Raw genomic sequence first — 20,632 nt, 5'->3', positions numbered from 1 at the left:
ATAAATAAACTTAAAAAAAGAAATAGTAAAAAAAAGGGGGGGGAGGGATCTGTGCGCAGTGTATTATTGGGGGCTTGGGGGCGGGGAGGCAGCTTGTGTTCCCTGGCTCCTCTCAGCTTGCCTGTAAGTTGAGGAAGGTGGATCTGGGTATCTGTGAGTCTAGTTTTGATTTCCTGTGGCACTATGGCTACAAACTGCAGGCATCTGAGGCCAGAGAGGAGAGAAGGTGCCAGCTGTCTACCGCCATCAGGAAAGTCAAGATGGAGGTGATGCTAGAGGTGATGCATCAGCACTGGGTAGGAAAGGTCTCTTGAATGAAAGCAGAGCAGGCAGGGGTCAGTGGGTCATCTGAAACTTTCAGCAAGTTTTTTTTAATCTTGTTTAGGCAATTAAATGATGGAGTCATGGAATGGAGTGTGAGGAAGGGGGCTCAGTGAGGGGAGAGGGGATCTGGTACTGGGTGGAGACTCCCGGTGCTGGAAATGGGAGCATGTGTGAGGGGTGGCCTCTGTTAGAGAAGTGTTACTGCCTTGTGAGGTAGAACCAAGTCACCCTTTTTCTTCCCTGACTGAGGGCAGGCATGGGGGGGTGGTGGGGGGGGTAGAGCAGAGAAGGTTCCTGGAAAGCCCCACAGCTAAAGGCCCTTCCAGTCAGGGAAGAAAGACACACTTCTCTGGGCCAGTGTGAATATTGTCCCAGGTCACCTCACTCAGCTCATCCCCAAGCTGAGGGGCCTGACGGGGAAGGGCCCAGGATCCCAGGCCCCCCAGGAGGAGTGCAGGGACAAAAGGGCCTCAGCTAGTAAACCTTCCTTCTGGCTCAGTCCTGGCTTTCCTCCTGCTTCTCTCTTTCCGTCCCCTTTTGTCCCTTTCTCTCCTCTCTCTCTCTCTCTCTCTCTCTCTCTCTCTCTCTCTCTCTCTCTGTCATTTATCCCTCACCGTCCTCCTTCTCTCTTCCTTACCCCTCTCTTCCTCTCTTCCCTCCCCTTATTTACCTCTCTGAATATCCGACATTGTCTGTCTCTGGTTTTTCTTCTCTCTCTCTCCCTTGTCTCACCACCGCATCCCCAGACCTTCTAAGGGCCAGTGTCCCTGGAATTCCTGCCTATGGCTTCCTGGATCATTGCCTCTGTTGTCAGCCTCATCCCTCTCTCTGAGGTCAGCGTCAGGATTCCCAGGGAGTGCCGTGTAGAATGGGGACGTGGCAAAGCCACCCCCATGGGTCCTGTGTGAGGATCCTTCCTGGCATGAGGTGGACCCTCGTCATTTCTCCTCCCCAAACAAATGTTTCCCATCACCCATCTCAGGCCCATCTTTGACTTTCCTCTCCCTCATCCAGTGATTCTCCAACACCTGTTGATTCCACCTCTAATGGATTCCAGATCCTTCTACTCCATTCACCCTGCCCTACCACAGTCTAGATCTTACTCCAACCACCTTTGCAGCTCCCTCTCCTTCAGGGTCCCAACAGCCAACAGTCCTCCGTGTCCAGCTCTGTATAGATCTATATTGATTAACTCACTTAATCTTTACGATTACACAGGAGGTAGCTATCATCATGTCCATTTTACTGGTGGGAAAAGTCAGGCATAAAGCAGGTGAGTAACTTTACCTACCTCTTGCAGTTAATAAGTGAAGGAAGTTGGGGCATCTTGGTGGCCCAGGGGGTTAAACATCTGCCTGACCCTTGATTTTGGCTCAGGTCATGATCTCATGGTTCATGAGATCAAGCCCTGCATCAGGCTCTGTGCTGACAGTGTGGAGCCTGCTTGTGATTGATTCTCTCTCTCTCTCTCTCTCTCTTTCTCTCTCTCAAAAATAAATAAATAAACATTTTTTAAATTAAAAAAATAAGTAGGAGGAATGGGATCTGCATTTAGACAATTGCCCTACTTGCTGTCCCTTCCTCCCTGCTAGCTACTGCTCCAGTCGCTCTCCTTGCCCAGGTGTCCTTGCAGACTGCCGTCAGTCCCTCTCACCCTTCAGCTCAGCATGGCCACCCCTGCTCCATGAAGCTGTTGCTACTGTACCACACTGAGCAACTCTCCCTCTCCTCTGGGTGGCTGTGGCACCGCATCTACACATATCTTACAATGGGCTCGTTCGCACTGGCTCTCTAGTTTTTTATACCCAGATCTTCATGCTCTTGATGGGTTGAATTCCTCAAGGCCCCAAACTGTGTTTAATTATCTTCACATCTCAACACAGCACATAGTTTAAGTGCTTCATGAGGGCAGACACCTTTAAACATTTGTTGAACAAAGGAATGAAGCTTGGGCTTCACTAGAGGTGGTCGATGCTGGCAGAGATTCATTCATTAATGACTCTCTTATCTATTGAAGTCCTACTGTGTGCTAGGCACTGAAGATATTAAAGAAGGAAAAAACAATCAAGTTTCCTTTTCTAGAAAGCCTTTGAAGTTTAGTGGAGGACATAGATAATTTATGGAATAATCACACACATGAATATAATGTTCTGTGATAAGTGTTTAAAAAAGAAAGGAGAGGGGCGCCTGGGTGGCTCAGTCGGTTAAGCGTCTGACTTTGGCTCAGGTCATGATCTCGCGGTCCGTGAGTTCAAGCCCCGCGTCGGGCTCTGGGCTGATAGCTCAGTGCTTAGAGCCTGCTTCAGATTCTGTGTCTCCCTCTCTCTCTGCCCCTTCCCCGTTCATGCTCTGTCTCTCTCTGTCTCAAAAATAAATAAACTAAAAAAAAAAAAAAAAAAAGAAAGGAGTAAGGGCCCCTGGGTAGTTCAGTCAGTTGAGCGTCCAGCTTTGGCTCAGGTCATGATCTCATGGTTCGTGAGTTTGAGCCCCGCACATTGCTTTCCGCTGTCAGCATAGAACTGATTTTGGATCCTCCGATCCCGCCTCTCTCTCTGCCCCTCCCCTACCGGTGCTCTCTATCTCAAAAATAAATAAACATTAAATTATTTTTTTTAAGTTGGGGGGCGGCACCTGGTTGGCTCAGTCAGATGAGCATCCAACTTCGGCTCAGGTCATGATCTCATGGCTGATGAGTTCGAGCCCCGTGTCAGGCCCTGTGCTGACAACTCAGAGCCTGGAGCCTGCCTCAGATTCTGTCTCTGTCTTTCTCTGCCCCTCCTCTGCTCACGCACTGTCTTTCTCTCTCTAATACAAATAAACATTAAAAAAATGTTTTTTTTAAAAAGTAGACTGAGCTGGGAGATGTATTATAGTGTCAGGAAAAACTGTAAAGAAAGAATGGCTGGGCTGGGATCTGAAAGAGGAGTGGGAGTTAGCCAGACTAAAGGAAAGGAAAAGAAACTTCTGGAAGAAAGAACAGTGTATGCAAAGGCCATGTGTCAGGAGAGGGCACGGACTGAAACAGGCCATGTCGTCGGAACCAGAGTGGTAGGAGAAGAAAGGCAGGATGAAGCCCGAAAGGTCCACAGAGACCATGTCAGACGCAGCGTGGGAGACATGGCAGGATCTGGCTTTATCTTAGGGATGTGGGGGAACCATTCAAAGTATCCAGGCAGGGAAATGGGATGATGTAATGGTGGTGATAAGAAAGGGGGTCTGGGGCCTCCACTCCTGACTTATTATTTTATTTTTAAATGTTCGTGCTGGTTAAAATGTCTTCTCCTCAACTGCAGGAAGACTAAGGACATCTCTGCTCTCTGGGGCATTTTGCCAGACCCTGTGTCAGGGAACTGTTGACAGTAAACAGGATGGGGATTTGGAAGACATTGGGAAGCCAATGCCTTAGGTGAGAGACCTCTTCTCTCTTCTGCAAGGCGGGGGGGGGGGGGGGGGGGGGGACAGGATGGGCCCAGTGAGAGCCAGCTTAGGCCTGTTTTCCAGGGTGAAAGGATCCTTCTTAAAGGACTAATCCATTCCTTGAGATCAAAGGTTAACAGGAAAGGCTCCAAACCAATGTCCCTGTGCAAATAGATACTTGCGTCCTCCACCCACCGTCTGTCCCAGGACTTCCAGCCTCTTGCTCCTCCTCATTTCCTTCTGTCTTAAGGATGGGGAGCTAGTTTCTCCCTTTCCACCTCCTCCAATCTCGCCAGGGTTCTGTCCTTCCAAGAATGAATTATTGGAGCCAGAGAATAGGATCTTGGGTTCAGAGGAGAGAGCATCTGCCCTCTCTGCTATCATATCGCTGTCCATCCTCTAAGAGAAAGATGTGGCTTTGGAGACATATCCACAGCAGCGGGAGCTGGCTCTCAAATTCCAACAGCGACAGGAGCCAGGCAGGTAGCCTCAGTTCGAGAAGCAGGCTGAGGTTAGCACAAGAGGGAGGAAGGGCCCATGGGGACCAGAGGACAGGCACCTGCTCTGCATGGAGAGCTGCTGTTGGCTTCAGGTAGTTGAGGCCCTGTGCAAATGTGAGCTCAGTGTGGCCAGATCTCCTAGTTCTTTACGATCCACGGGAAATCTGGAGTGTTTTGTGGAATTTTCTAATTTTTAAACGCTGGCAACAACTTGAAAAATCATTGTTTAAAACTTGCACAAGCCAAACAAAACGCCTTTGTGGGCTATGTACCACCCACCGTCTTGCCCCAGATGGCCTTGGGCCAAGGATAGATGTTTATGAGATGGTTGACTCTACTGGAGTGGATCTCCACTGCCACCGCTCTGTGGGCAGGCTTGAGATCAGTTTAGAACTAGGGTTAAGAGATTGGATCTGTGGCTGTGACTCGAGGGAGGGGTCAGTTTGGGAGCACTCAGAGATCTGAAATAGTCCCAGCCTGGCCACCCAGGCATCCTGCTTGGCTTTCCTAGGCCCCAAGGAAAGACAGCCAATATATTCTTGTTTTCCCAGAGAGATAGACTCCGCACAGCAGTGGTTCCCAAACTTAGCACCCCTGAGAATCCCCGGATATTTTGTTAAATAAAAGATGGGTTTCTGGGCCCCGGCCTGTGGTAAGGTGGGGCCTGAGAATTTGAATTGCTAACACGTGGGCAGGTGATGCTGAGGATGCTGGTCCAAGACCAAACTGTGAAAAGCACTATGGTAGAGACTCCTATTCAGCCACATTCCTGAGGTCCTTACCTGTGAGCGGGTGAAGAACAAAGAATCCCATATTGTTCCCACCGGTGATGTTGAAGGTCAGCTTCCCTTTGGAGCTGGAGTCCGGGTCCCAGGCATCCAGCTGAAGCACAGAGGTGTGCAGGGGGGCATCCTCCCGGACGGAAGGGTAGAACACCGGCCTGGACATCCGGGGTGGGTTGTCGTTGACATCCATAACCTCAATGTAGACTTCGGTTACGGAAGAGAGAGGTATGGAACCTCTGTCCACTGCCAGTACCGTCAGCCAGTAGCAGGACACAGATTCTCGGTCCAGGGGTGCCAGAGTCTGGATCATACCTAGGGACAGTCGAGCACCAAACCCCAAATCTTTTAGAGCTCACAGTAGCTTTCGGAATCACCTTACCTAACAGTCCCCGGGCGATACTGTGGAAACAGGAGCGTTCCACAGGAAAAGGGACCTGCTGTCGATGTGGTGTGGGAGCTGCTGAGTTAAATGCATGCAAGTCGTAGCCTTGCTATAGAGCCTCTCAGAACCGTTCTCTGCTAAGATAAGCCCGTGACAGTTGTCCTTAAACCGGTTCCTTCAAGTTTCAAATAGTATAGATACCCATTTAAAGGTTAGGGACCTGATGACTAAATTGCTGTTCCCCTTTCCAGCATCCTTATGATTCTAGAGACCTCAGTTCATGCCTCAGTTCGCTCGCTCCACAGATTGCTTACTATGGGCCAGCACTGTTCTAGAAGTCGAGAGTCCGACAGTGAGCACAAGAGGGGTGCACCCTAAGTTCTCATGGGTCACGCTCAGCCGGAAGGACTTGTGCCAGAGGACAAGGCCCATGCTCACAGCTGTCGTGGGACAGAGCGGAAGGAATCTCACTGTTTTGTCAGCTGGAGGGACGCAGGCCCAGAGAGAGAACGTGATTTGATCAAGATCGTGTAGCAAGTGGGCCTGAAGAGCAGAGTCTCTTTTAACTGACTCTCAGTCTAATGCTCTTTCTACCACATCACCCTGCCCTTCACCCTGGAAATAAATCACCCATCAGATTGTAAGCTCTTTGAGGACAGTGACCTACCTTTATTCACCTGGGACCTCCCCCAAGGTGTCACTCTCAGAATCTCACAAGCAGAAGGTGCTTGTGAGTGTTTGGTGAATTGTACTTATTTTCTATGAAGCTTTAAAAGGAATAAATAGGGAAGTTCGGTCAGTTAAGCATCCAATTCTTGATTGCAGCTTGGGTCATGATCTCTCGGTTCGTGAGTTTGAGCCCTGGGTCAGGCTCTGTACTTACAGTGCGGAGCCTGCTTGGGATTCATTCTCTCTCTCTCCCAAAATAAATAAATAAACTTGGGGTGCCTGGTTGGCTCATTTGGTAAAGTGTCTGACTTCAGCTCAGGGCATGATCTCATGGTTCATGAGTTTGAGCCCCGAGTCGGGCTCTGTGCTGACAGCTCAGAGCCTGAAGTCTACTTCAGATTCTGTGTCTCCCTCACTCTTTGCTCCTCCCCTGCTTGTTCTCTCTCTGTCTCTCAAAAAGAAATAAACATTAAAAATTTTTTCTAAATAAATAAATAAACTTTAAAAAAAGGGAGTAAATAAGTTGGTGCCAACTTTTTGAAGGGTAATTTAGAAATTATGTATTAACATTGAAAATATGCATTATCCTTTGACCCAGCAACGGCATTTTTAAGAGTTTTTCCGATAGAGACTCATGCATATGAGTAAAAGTATATGATCAAGGATGTTACAGCTAGATGATAGAATAAAATGCAGCCATTAAAAAAGGAGGAAAAATACAGGTACTGATACGTAAGAGATCCTGGTGTTACGTGAAAAAAAAAGTGTTGCAGAATTAGTGTCTTTTGTATGATTTTCTCATATAATAAAATGAACAGTGATAAAATGTCAGACACGAAGAAGAAAAATTTACAAGATTATAGACCAAATTGTTAATAAAGATTATATCCAGGGAGATGGGACACACACACAAAAAAACATTCATATTTAGGGGCATCTGGATGGTTCACTCAGTTGAACACCCAGCTCTTGATTTCAGCTCATGTCATGATCCCAGGCTTGTGGAATTGAGCCGTGCATTGGGCTCTGCACTGAGCCTGGAGACAGATTGAGATTTTCTCTCCCTCCCCCTTTGTCCCCTCCCCCACTGTCTCTCTCTCTCTAAAAAAAAATTTTTTTAAACATTCATTTTTAAATTATATATAAAAATTTATAGCCATGATATATTACTTTTATAAGCATATGCATATACTGTATGTTTATGTGTGTGTATAAGTATATACACAAATGCTAGTGAGATGGCTGATTTGACTTCAATGGATACACACACACACACACACATGCGTGCGTGTGCACATATATACACATATATATATATCTCCAGTATGATAAAGATTAATTTAAAATAAAATAAAAGGGACAAGAAGAAGAGTCCCTATTTATTGCCTTTTCTTTTTAGCCTGGAGCCTGTCTTCTTTCAGGACACCCCCTGATCCCCTTAGGCCCATCCTCTCCAAGCACCTGGCACTCCCGTCCACCCCACTCCCAGTACCTGTGTCTTTGTTGATGCTAAAGGCTGCAAGACTGGTGCCAGCCCTCAGGAAGTACTGGAGCTCCCCATCCAAGCCACCATCATCATCGTGGGCAGCCACTACCATCACCTGGGTTCCCGAGGGACTGTTCTCCTGCACCTGGCCCTGGTGCACAAAGGAGGCAAAGCGGGGAGGGTGGAGATTCTCATTCACATCCAAGACTATCACTTCCACGTGGCAGAGGGTCCTGCGGGCCAGGGGCCACCCACTGTCACTGGCCCACAGGCTCAGATTGTATCCAGCCCGCCTCTCAAAGTCCAGCTCTCTCTCCAGACTGAGCGCGCCAGTCATCGGGTCCACCTGGAAGGTCCCGTGGGCATCATCCAACAGGACATAACGCACTTCTCCCGCAGGGCCCACGTCAGGATCGGAGGCATCTAGAAACGTTAGAATAGTCCCGGGGGGCAGATCCTCTGGGACTTTCAGGCTGCTGAGTTCCGTGATACACTGAGGAGAGTTGTCATTGTCATCTTCCAATGTGATTTTCAGGTCAGTGACAGAGAAGAGTTGGTGGCCCTTCCTGGGCTGATCCCTGGCTTCCACCTTGAGTATATATTGTGGCTCTGATTCCCGGTCCAGGTGTCCTGTGACAGCCAGCTCCCCAGTGAGGGGATGGAGGGAGAACTTCTCTGTGGGGCTTAGCAGAGTGTAGCGAACCCTCCCATTGTCATCGGAATCGGCGTCTTTTGCTTTCAACTCGGCAATTGTGGTTCCAACTTCTGTGTTCTCCGAGACGGTTATCTCGTACCCACCAGGAGGAAATCTGGGTGCATTGTCATTCCAGTCTTTCACATTCACTGTCAGCAGCTTCCAGGATGACTTCTGGGGAGTGCCCAAGTCATACACTGTTACATTGAGGATGTAGAAACGGGTGGCTTCATAGTCCAAAGGGGCAGCTACCGTGAGCAGCCCTGTCTCCAGCTCAATGTCAAAGCAGCCCTCATCGTTGCCGTCTGCAATCACATAGACCAGTTTGCCATTAAATCCAGTATCAGGGTCAGTGGCTGCCAGGCGGGCCAGGGAGGTGTTGACAGGAACACGTTCAAGGATGTCAATGGACTGTGGGAAGTGGTCCTCAAACTGGGGCGTGTGATGATTGATCTGATATGCACTTAAGGAAATGAAGTCCTCATCACTGGAGTCCTGGTTCTGAAACCCAACAGAATGGAGGATGGCCTTTGTGAAGTGTGTCAATACTCCTGTTTTATCACATGTTACAGGGACCTCAAAACGAGGATCTTTCACTACAGTAACATTCAAAGTTGTGGGTGAGGCATAGTGTTTCCCATCTGAGGCTGTAATTTTCAGGGAGTAGTTGATGGGTTGACCAGTAGTAGTATGATTCATAAAAGAGCGCTTGAGGGATATCACTCCAGAGAAATGGTTTAGATCAAAATACCCTAGTTCATTGCCTGACACAAACTCGTATTTTAGGTTCTGCAGCTCGTCCACATCTATAGCGGACACAGTCATTAGTGATTTTCCTACCGGCCAGTCTTCGTGGATAGACCCAGTGCAGTTGACTTGCTCAAACATAGGCTTGTTGTCATTCAAGTTCTTGAGCCTAAGAGAAATAGACACTTCCTTTTCCTGGCGAAATGGGGAGCCCCAGTCTGATGCCCGCACCCGGAAGGTATAAATTCTTTTCATGAGCTCATAGTCCATGGGTTTGGAGGTGGAGATAATCCCCAGGTAAGGGTCAATAGAGAAGGGCACAGCTTTCGGACGAGTGATGGAATAGGTGATGTATCCATTCTCCCCATGATCCCGGTCTGTGGCAGTAACTGTCAGAATGCTGGTGCCTGGAGGGATGTTCTCATCAAAGGTGCCATCATAGGAGGACCTGTTGAAGATGGGGGCATGGTTGTTACAGTCCACTATATCAATGACCACGGTGGTGGAGGCCAGCCCCGGTGAGGTTCTGATGTGTAGCTGGTAGTGGGCTCGGTCATGGAAGTCCCTGAGCTTCGTGGTGGTGATGAGCCCAGTGCGAGCATTAAGTTTAAACCCTGCACTCTCTGAGGACGGCTTTAGAACATACTGCAGGTTGGGGAAGGCTCCGGTTACTTTCACCATCACCACGCGGCTGCCAGGCGGGGAAAACTCACTGAGCCGCACTCTGTAAACAGCCCTCTCAAATTTGAGGGAGGCCAGTTTGGAAGGGGGTAGGTGAAAGCCCCTGATCTGGGAATGAGAAGAAGGCCCGCTCCCACTCCTGGCCTGCAGGCTGAGGTTGAATCCATGAAGGTGCTCCAGCCAGTTGATGTCTTTGACAGACACCAAACTGAACTCACTGCCGCGGGCGTAAGACTTGATGGCTTTGAAGTACTTTCCAGGGTCACCCCCAACTATCTCTAGCGAGTCCACTTCGGCGCCGGAGCTATTTGCGTCTACCATGACGGTGGCGTAGGTGGCACCCTCCTTGCTGTCTGGCGGAGCCACCACCACCGAGGTGATGGCCGGGGGCTTCCTGAGGGCAGGCTCCACGTGGATGACGAGGGCAGCCAGATTGCCAAACCCGTTGCCCTCTGAGATTTTCCGCATGCGGTCCACAGCCAGCACCTGGAGCTCGTACCTCCCTCGCCAGGTGACGTTGAGCTTCCCAGCCAAGGTGACCACGCCGCTGGTGGGATGGATGGCGAACGTCTCCGACCTTGTGTTGAAGGCATAGTAGAACTTGGCATTCTGGCCCAGATCCGCATCTGTGGCGGTCACCTTGCAGATGGGGCTCTTGAGGGGCATGTCCTCAGAGATGGTGACTCGGTATGAAGGCGGGGAGAAGAGGGGCTTTAGGTCATTCTGGTCCAGGATGTGGACCACCACCCGGGTCAACGCTTCTAACTCCAAGGTCTTCTCCGTGGCTTGGATGATGAGGGTGTAGCTGTCTCGCACCTCCCTGTTCAGAAGGGCCGTGTTACTGCTCTTTGTTCTTATTCTCAGAAAGCAGAAGTCACCCACCACATACTCCTCTGTTTTAAACACATTGGCCATGTCCCCGGAGATGATCCGGTACCGCACTGCCCACTGGGGCTCGGCGAGGTAAATGCCCATTTTCACGGAGCTCTCCACGTAGGTCTTGGGGGCAGAGTTTTCGTAGATGGTCGCATTATAAAGAGAGTGCGTGAAGCGCCAGGCGGAGGAGGAGGGGATCCCTTCTCGGGGCTTCTCACAGGTTGTACAGCGGAGCAAGAAAATGACAAAGCCCCAGAAGGCAATAATCATGATGGAAAAACTCCTGAAGCCCTACGCACACACACACAAAAAAGTATGAGTTAGGAAAGAAATGGTTCCTACTGCGATGGTTCTTAGCTGGGATGATTTTGCCCCACAGGGGACACTCGGCAATGTCTGAAGACACCGTCAGCTATCCCAGCTTGTTGGGGAGGATGCTACTGGCATCTGTGGATCGAGGCTGGGGTGCTTCTAAACACCCTGCAACACACAGGACAGCCCCCCAACAACAACTAATGATCCAGCCCCAAATGTCAATAGTGCTCAGGTTGAGATACCTGTTAGTGTATCTAAACACTAACAGACTAATTTGAATGCTTTCTCAGGGGTAACTAGCAGATACAACATAGTCCTGACCACTTGACTCCTTTTCCCAAAGAACCTTCAATGGCTCCCCAGTGATGGTGGGATAATTTCAACCAGGTACCCAAGTTTAGCATTCTGTCTCTAAGTACTTCCTACAAGACCCCATCCATCAAGGTGGAGCTCCAGCCAAAGTGAGTTGTGTCTGCATGTGCAGGGGCTGCAGAAAAAAACAAAGTGACCAAGATCACAGGCCTGGCCTCCGGTTGGTTGGCCATCAGCCCTGGTTCCACCGCTTACCAGCTGGGTGATTTTCTGCTCAGGTTATTTGACCTCTGTGAGCCTCGGTTTCCTCTTCCATAGAATGGGGATAAGGATATTATCTACCTCATTGGATTGGTGTGAAATTAAGTGAAACAACAAAGGTAAATGACCCAGCGGGGGTGCCTGGGACATAGAAATTGTAACATAATATTGGCTATTATCGGTAATAGGCAACTCAGTTTCATCAAGGGAAGGGAGCCACCCAGGGCCTTATGACTAGATAGAGGCAAAGCAAGAATTTGACCTGGGGCTCCTTGCATTAAAAGCCAGGACTGCTTCTTCCACCCCAGACTCACCTGCCCCTGTCCCACTGCTAGTCCCTTTGGACAGAGCCTGATTCTGACTCATCTTGTAACTCCCAAACCCCTGGAATGTCAGAGCTATAATGGGGCTTTGAGACACAGAGTTCTGACCCCACTCCTCGTGCATAGATGGCGAAGCAGAGCCCCGGAGGGGGAACATGTCTTGCCCCCTTTCACACAGTGGGGGCCAGGAAAGAACTAGTCCCTGGGAATTGTTGAACTGGCCACAAACGAGTGCTTCGCCCCTCTAAGACCTGCCGCGTTTCCCATTGTGTCCTGTGCTGTTTCCCACACGGCTTGTCCCTGAACTCCAGCCTGAGTTCAAAGTGGAGACTCATCAGGATTAAGGAGAGGGAGAAGAGGGAAGGGGAGTAGGGGAAGGCAGAGGTTCTTTGCCAAAGTGCCTTCCAGAAGCAAAGTGTGAGGCTGGACACAGCAGGCTGCTGCCGGGCCTGCCTGCCCGTGAGAGTCTTGACTCCCAGGAGCTTCTTGGCTGCCAGCCAGATGTGCAAAGCATTCCTGGAGGAAACAGGCAAGACTCGTTTTTCCAGTTGCTTTGCTCTTCAAAGACAAGGAAGAGTTAAACTCCGGGGCAAGAGGGGAAAGGAGAGGCTTGCATCCATGCCTTTCCAGAGTCCTGAGGGAGCTGAATGGAGCTTCAGACCTGGCAGGTAGCATCCCAACATGGGAGGGAGGGTGCAAAAGTCTGCCTAACTTGGGATCTGCAAGCCTGTGACAGAAAAGAATTTGAATATGCCCCATCCTTGCAGCCTCCCTACCACCCACCATCCTTCCCCTGAAATCCTGTTGGTGGCACCCCAGGCCCAGCTCCTCAGAGGAGAGGGGTGGGAGTGGAGGCAGATTTCTACACTTGGGGTGTCTATTCCCATCCTTCCTGCCCCTCTACTCTTTCCCCCGGCATCCCCTGCACCCACAGTAGAGCTGGCCCCGGGCAAAAGCCATATTCACCCCATTCCACTCACGCATCCCTGACACAGCAAGAGGAGAGGGACCCCTGAGCCATGTGGGCCCCAAGCCCCCAGGGTGGCGTTGCTTTGGACGTTGAAGCCCCAAGGGAAAGAGAGTCCTTACCCCAGTCCCAGGTCCGCTCCCTCTGCAGCCCAGCGAGCCCAGGGTGCACCCAGCCTCCCGGCTCGGCCTGCCCTGTTTTGCGGAACGCTTCCTGTTCACCAGGTCAGCACCTGTGGAGGGCAGGCCCCAACAAGACACGCTGCTCAGCAGCTCTGCAGGCGTCTTGCAGAGATGAGCTTAGGGAAGGGAGCAGGGGCAGGGTCTCCCTGGAAGAGATAAGGCACAAAGAACATGCACCCTTGGGTGGGGGGTGGGGGGCTGGTGCCCAGGGCTGTGTTCAAGTTATAGGACCCACAGACCTGGTGTGCGGTTTGCTGAGGAAGGACCTCAGCAAATGTGTCTGGACATTTGCTTCCTGGCACTATTCCTGGGCAAGTGAACGGGCTTGTGGGTGCACAGGCACGCTGGGCTCCCTGGGCTACCCTCCCAGCCCACAGCACCTAGGACCACTATTTCGAAATATCTTGTGAAAACATAATTCATATCACTTCCCTTCTTAAAATTTTCCAGTGGCTTCCCATAGCATTCAGATTAAAATCTAAACTCCTTGCTATGACCTACAAGGCCCCGCACCATGTGGACCCTGCCTGCTTTTCCAGTGATACCTCCCAGCACTCATTTTTCACCAAGCTGCAACCACATGGGCCTCCTTTCTCCTCCACAAACATCACAAACTAGAGTCTGCCTCAGGGCCTTTGCACTTGCTATTCCCCTTTACTGAAGATTCTCACATGGCTGGCTTCTTCTTGTTATCTTTCTTCTTGGCTCAGCCCAACCCATCCCTCATCCTAAGTCCCAGTTTGATGTAGCCTCCTTCTTAGCACCCTTCTTTATCACACCACCCCATTTTCTTCATGGCACTTATCACTACGCAATATGTTCTTGCTAATTTGTTTAATGACTGTCTCCTACACTAGCCACCGGGCTCCGTGAAGACAGGGGCTTTGTGTATCTTATTCATGCATGAATTCTCAGTGCCTGGTACATAACTGCCAGGTACGTAACCCTACTCAATAGTTGAAAAATGGTAGGATCTGGACTTAGGAAAAGCAATGACAGAATGACAGCTGAAAGCACCTTTAGTGATGATCTCTTCCTTTCTGAAGCTGTAAAATGAAGTCCCCCCAAAAGAAAGGGACTTGCCCAAAGTCACAGGGTAAGGACCAGAGTCAGGTTCTTTCCTCTCGACCACCTTGCCAGAAAGAGGAACCATGGCTACCTGTGAATCTGACGGTTTGGGTTCAAGTTCAAGCTCCACTGCATGCTAACTACATAACCTTGGGTAAGCTTACCTCCCCAAACCTCTGTTTTCTCATCTAGAAGATGGGGCTATTAAGAGAACTGCTTTCCTGGGGTTTTTATAAAGACTAAAGAAATAAGACCATGCACGTTGTTGTACTTAGCACAGTGCCTGGCCCATAGAAAAGCACTCAATAAATATTAGTTATTACTAGTTTTCAAAGCCAAGGCAGAATCAAAGCCTGAGGTTGGGGTGAGGGTGGGGTCCACTGACTCCTCTGGAGAAGGTCCAGCCTGTGCCCCAACGGAGCAGGAAGCCACTGGTCTCTGGTCGAGTCTAAGCTTGCTGGCCCAGCCACAGGCTATTCTGGTAAGCTGCGAGCAGGCGCTTGTCTGGGGTGGGGCCTCTCGTTCTTGGCTCCCCAGACTCAGAAAAATCTGCATGTGGGTGAATGTGCACATTTGCAAGAGAACACGAATACATACTTAGGAGGCACTTTTTGAATAGCTGTATGGGCGCATTGATTGTATGTGCCTGCTTGACAGAATGAATATGATAGGAGCAAATAAATTGGTAGCTAGGGGCTTGTGTGTGCACAGGTGTGAACAAGTTCCCGAATGGACCCTTTTAGGATATGTGTCTGAATCAAATCTTCCTCCTTGTAACTCCCAGCCCCATTTCATAGGTGGGGAAAGCGGCAGAAAGTGGTTTACAACACACAGTTTCTGGCTGTGTGACCTTGGGCAGGTGGCTTACCTTCTCTGATTTTCATTTCTCTACTTCGTAATGTCATGTTGAGAATGGACTTAGTTAATGTGCATAAATACTGAATACAGTATGTGGCAGTTTCAACAAATATTACCCAGTACTATGACTTTTAGCAGCCAGCTCATACTATTGACGGCTGAGTTTATAGGTAATGAAAACTCTCAGATGCATTATCACAACTCCCCAATCTGTTCTTGCACAGGCTGACTTTCTCCAACTAAATGCTGTAGGGCTCTAATGAGACTACGATGCATTTCACCCTGTGCTTTAGCTCACTGCTCCGGTTTCTGAGAATCTTGATTCTAACATTCAGAAACTTGGTGGTTGTGACATCCGCGTCTTTATCCAAATCACTGGTGAAAGTCTAAGCACAAATGGGAGGAACAGTGCTCTGAGATCTTTCCTCAATTTTTTGGTTAGTGACCTCGAGTGCAATTCTGGAATGAGTCGTCTCAGAATACAGAGCTCCCTGTCACTGGGGAGTCCAGGCAGAGTCTGGGTGGCCACGTGTGAAAGATGTGCTATGCTAGAGGGATATATGCCCTCAGGGGAGACGAGAAAAGCTCGAAAGTCCCTTCCAACTCTTACAGGTATGATTCTTTGGCCTGGACAGGCCTGTGGTCTCTATTAGACCCTAAATGAGCCCGCAAAGGCAGTGAAGGGATTTCCTCTGGCTGTGGCTGAGGCTTGCACCCTCGCCGATGCTTGCTCAGTGGTCCGTGTAGCAAGTCAACCTGGTTCCTGGGAGACCTGGATCTAAAGTCATTTCTTCCCTGTGTGTCCTTGGTCAAGTCAGTCACCTGAGCCCTGTGGACCTTTCTTCCTCTGTAAATGATGTGCTGTGTGTTGGGTGAAGGGCTGGAATGGATCCATGATTTCAACCCCCTCTATTGCTTTCAGGGGTGGAATCTCCTTTTTCCTAATGAAATTGTACCTGGAAACCTACCTGTAAACAGAGAAAAGCAGAGCTGCACTGTTAAGAGTGGGGATGGAGGGCTAGAACCTGCCCACAGGTTTGTCCCTCGCCCCCCTGGGGAGCACAGGCTTGAAAAACTGGGTAGATGGCCTCTAGGAGCTCCTCCAGATCTGACAAGCTGGACTCTGCTATTGTCCTGTCATAAAATGTCCTAAGACACATAGCTGGATGTGCTATGATTCTTTTCTTTAATTTTTTTAAAAAAGTTTTTTTAATGTTCACTTATTTTTGAGAGAGAAAGAGAAGTGCAAACGGGGGAAGGGGCAGAGAGAGAGGGAGACACAGAATCTGAAACAGGCTCCAGGATCTGAGCTGTCAGCACAGAGCCCGATGTGGGGCTCGAGCCCACGAACCGTGAGATAATGACCCGAGCTGAAGTCGGATGCTTCACCGACTGAGCCACCCAGGCACCCCTGGATGTGCTGACTCTGATGCACTATGATCTATATTTGTAATGGTCCACGTGCAGTGACTCTAGTCTTTAGTTCTAGAAGCCTATGACTCTGTGACTAATTCTGTCCCCTCTTTGGGGAAGCAGATGTACCCGGAGGAATTCATAGCCAAACCACTCACTAAAGAAGCTGTTACCAAATTTCTTCAAACTGTCAGGCTTTGTTTCTGACAATGGACCAGTGATGACATCCTCCCTCATGGCCCAACACCTTCTCTTCTCTTAGACATGTCCCAGATGTTCACTAGTGGCCCATGTAACACTCCTAAGAAACACATCTACCCGTTTACTCCCGCTTCTCAGATACAGGAAACTGAGATTTGCACAGCACACCCAAGGCCACCCAGAAAGGTGGTGGCTGAACTGGAAATAGACAGCCAGACTTCCTAAACTTGACTACTCAGAATTTCCTAGGCTCCAGGAAGAAGCAATGAGATCAGATGTTGTTTAAAGTTTGGAGAGCCTTTTATATGTATATGTATATATATATATATATATATATATATATATATATATGTGTGTGTGTGTGTGTGTGTGTGTGTGTGTGTGTGTGTGTATATATATATATATATTTTTTTAATGTTTATTTCTGAGACAGAGAGAGACAGAGCATGAGCAGGGGAGGGGCAGAGAGAAAGGAGACACAGAATCCAAAGCAGGCTCCAGGCTCTGAGCTTGTCAGCACAGAGCCCGACATGGGGCTCGAACTCACAAACTGTGAGATCATGACCTGAGCTGAAGTCGGTCGCTCAACCAACTGAGCCACCCAGGCGCCCCGGAGAGCCTTTCTTGAAAGAAAGAGTCACTGGATTCATTCCTCTGGATTGGAGAATGTCCACACTCCCTCCGGAATCCAAATGTAAAATTACCGTGGATTTGGGTGCCCTTGGGAAGTATTTTCTGACCCCATTCCCCTCCCCTCCACTGTGTCTGCCTCAGGCATCAGTGTTAGGACTGTCCCGTGTGGCTCTTAAGAAAGAACTCTCCAAGTACATTCTATTTGTGACAATAGCTTAAATATGGGGAGGGACAGGAGGGATTGTGCCTTTGAATCAGAATTAAAATCATAAGTGAAAGAATATGGATATTCCAGATGCCTGCTAGTCATGAAGTCTTGAGCTGCTGAAGTTATTTTTTCTCTTAGTAGTAGGGAGCCATTGAAGGCTTTTGAGAAGAGGCAGGACCAGAAGAGAACTACATGCTGAGAAGAGTAATCTCATATCAGATCAAAAGGGAGAGTTTTCCATTCAAGACTCCCACTCTGGTGTGGACTGGGCTTGAACACTGGCTCCGTTAGGGTGAGCCAACTGGAACTCCCTGTGGGTAGAGAAGCTTGATTTATTTCTCAGAAACTTGGATGAACCCTTGAGTCATTTGCTAGTTTGTAGTCAGCCACTGCCGGGTTCTCGTGTAACAGAACAAGTCAAAGAACTGGATGCCAGCAGGAAAGGAGCCGGTGTCTTGGGCCCTTGATGGGTTGTGTGACCTTGGGAAGGCCACAGAACCTCTTCTGAGCCTCAATTTATCTGTCTGTAAAATGTAGATAATAATAGCTACTCCTACCTACTTCCCAGGGCTGCAGGGGAGACAGATAATATGAGAGGTGAAAGCACAGGGAGGAAGGACGCAGAGTAACACCTTATTAGGACCCGTAATGGCTTGGTAAAGGGCAGCCCAAACCACCAGTGGACCAAGCGGCTTTTAGGAGAGCTGTAAAAGGCCAGGCCTGCCCAAGCCTGAAATTAGAAGGCAAAGAGGACTGAAAAAGGAAGTCCTCACCTACGACATGGATGGAAGGGAGCTGGGACGGGGGTGCCCCTTCTTTATTACTATTCTGATATTATTATTGATGACAAATACTCATGTCTATGTGTAATCCATAAGTTTAAAAAAAACCTGCATGCGTTATCTCACATGGTTTTGAGGGAAGGGGTGCAGTACTGGATAGAATTAATAGTTAAGAAAGTGGGCTCTGGAGTCAGATAGACCAGGTTTCAAATCCCAGCTCTACTACTCACCAGCTGTGTGGCCTTGGGCAGTTACATCGCCTCTCTGGTCCCAGTACAAGGGATATGGGATAAGTACCTATCTTGTGGAGTTGTTGAGAAGGCTGAATGAATCAACATATGGCAGATGCCCAGCTCTGGAATCCACTCAGTTCGAGTTAATCATTGTATGGAGATCACCACTCTTCTGACAGTTATTATGACCCTTGTTTTCTAAATGAGAGACTGAGGGCCAGATAATGGGAAAGCTCCGCCCAAGTTCATCCACCTAATAGGTGGTGGACTTTAGTGCCAGCCAAGGATTGGAATCCACATTCTAAAAAGAGAGACTCAGAGAGGGCTGATGTAGCTGCAGCTAATTCTCTAGAGCAACACTCTCCAGCGGAACTTTCTACAATGATGGGAATGTTCTATATCTGAGATGTCCAGTATGGGAGCCACTAGGCCCGTGTGGCTATCAAGCCTTTGACATGTGGCTGGTACAACTGAGGAACTGAGTTTGTAATTTTATTTAGTTTAAGTTTAAATAGCCACATGTGCCCAGGGGCTCCCGTATTGGCCGGCTTAGCTCCAGAGAGCATGGTGCGGGAGCCAGGAACCGAGGGTGCATGGGGCTCAGAGGAGGATGCAGGGCCCCCCTATCTGGTAGGCACAGTGGGCACACCCAGGGCCCGCGGTACTTTTAGGGACCCATGAAAATGTTTTAATTTCTATTAAATCCAGAAGAAAGCAAGCAAACTTTTAGGCTGAAGAAAATGTTACCATTTCTAAAAACATATTTATCTTTATACAAATATTGCCATAAGATACAATTTCTAATTTAATGCCTAAGACCCTTGAAAGTCATAAGGTGACCCAGGGGAGATGGATATTTGAAGGAAACAAAGGGCTTCCAGGCACCTGGGTTTTAAGGAGGAAAAGGGACAGAGTGGGGAAGGATGAGAAAATGTTTTGTTATTGGGTCTCTTCTGCCCAAGCCACTCATTCAATGCTTATTTACAGAGGTCCTGCCCTATGAGGCCATTCAAGACAAGACAGAGGAGGTCCTTGCTCTTGTGGGGGTTCTATTCTAGTGGCAGAGAGAAAGAGATGACAGATTCGGGTGGTCAGGGGAGCCGTCCATGACAAGGTGACATTTGAGCAGGGGGAGGGCCACAAAGCCTTCTTGAGAAGGAGCTTCAGGCAGAAAACATAGGCAGTGCAAAGGCCCCAAGGCAGGAGCAAGGCGGTCATGCAGGCTGACTAGAGGGCACAAGCCCTCTCCAGAGTCATCGCCCCACCCCCGCCACCCCCAGCCTCCCAGACACCGAGGCTGTTTCAGCCACAGTTCATCACCAAGGTCAGCTTCCTAATGGAAGAGAAACCCATTCATGCCCACATCTCCATCTAAACAGTGAGGACAAGGGAGTCCAGGAGGGCCCTGCTTCACCCCTCGGTGCTGTTCCCCGCTGGCTGCAGGCATTCTAGCTTGCAGACCCCGACACTCGGTGAGGCCCAGAGGGCGCAAGAGGCCTCTTCGTCTTGGAGTTGCCTACATGGATCTGTGGGGCTGAAATCTCCTTAAGCCAGAAGCGTCCCCAGGATCAGTGGGCTCGGGGGTAGAGAAAGGAGGGAAGGCACCCTGCCCCACTTCTTGAGGGGCCCTCTGGCCAGAGTGGTTTGTAAGGTGAAAACCCGGTCCAGTTCAGTAGGGCATGGAATGATATTTATCCATTAGAAGCTTGGGAGACAAGCAGGGGAACAGAGCATCCCCTCTGGGTTCTACATCTGTGCCTTGGGACAGATCGGGACACAAGTGTGAACTCAGCCTTGTGGGAAGGCCACTGGGAACCTTTGATTCTTCCTCCTGGGCGGGAAGGTACTAGGAGGTCCCTGTATGGGAGAAGCAGGGGAGAAGGGCTGTCCTGAAGGTCTAGGTTCAGGGTGGCTCTCTGGGAGCGAGGAAGGTTGTGTTCTGAAGTCAGGAGATACTCTCCTAGAGGACTGAAAAACTTCTTTCAGAGAGTAGAACAAATTGCAGAGACCAGAATATCCCTGCTACATAGCCTTGTCTAGTGGGTGCCTCCTGCAACTCTGATCCAAAGGGATCCTTTGCAAAACGGTGAGTTTTCAGATGTAGAGACACCAAGTTCCAAACTGGGTGACCTTTGGAGAACTAACTTAACCTCTGTGACTCTGTTTTTCCTCATCTTCAAAAGAGAGATACTAAGTGAACCTACCTCAGATGGTTGTTCTGAAGGTTTGACTAACTACATCGTTCCTCTTAAACGTTTAACACAGTGCATGGCACCCGGCAATCACTAAATAAATGTTAGCTGTTGTTATTTTAT

General features: G+C 49.3%; 1 protein-coding gene across 1 annotated transcript in view; it reads right to left on the bottom strand.

Annotated features, from left to right (window-relative positions):
• The window catches only part of FAT2 (FAT atypical cadherin 2), a 61,950-nt gene extending 51,119 nt beyond the window's left edge, over positions 1 to 10,831 (bottom strand). Inside the window, exons 1-2 of the mRNA XM_042993913.1 lie at positions 7,570 to 10,831; positions 5,024 to 5,338 (exon numbers count right to left, since the gene is read on the bottom strand). Coding sequence (XP_042849847.1) covers positions 5,024 to 5,338; positions 7,570 to 10,831 — 3,577 coding nt within the window. The remainder of the gene's footprint in view (positions 1 to 5,023; positions 5,339 to 7,569) is intronic.
• Between the last annotated feature and the right edge of the window lie 9,801 nt (positions 10,832 to 20,632).

Source organism: Panthera tigris, chromosome A1 (genome assembly GCF_018350195.1).
Source record: "Panthera tigris isolate Pti1 chromosome A1, P.tigris_Pti1_mat1.1, whole genome shotgun sequence".
Classification (NCBI taxonomy): domain Eukaryota; kingdom Metazoa; phylum Chordata; class Mammalia; order Carnivora; family Felidae; genus Panthera; species Panthera tigris.
The sequence above is the reverse complement of the archived record's forward strand: the minus strand, read 5'-3'. Positions and strand labels throughout refer to the sequence as shown.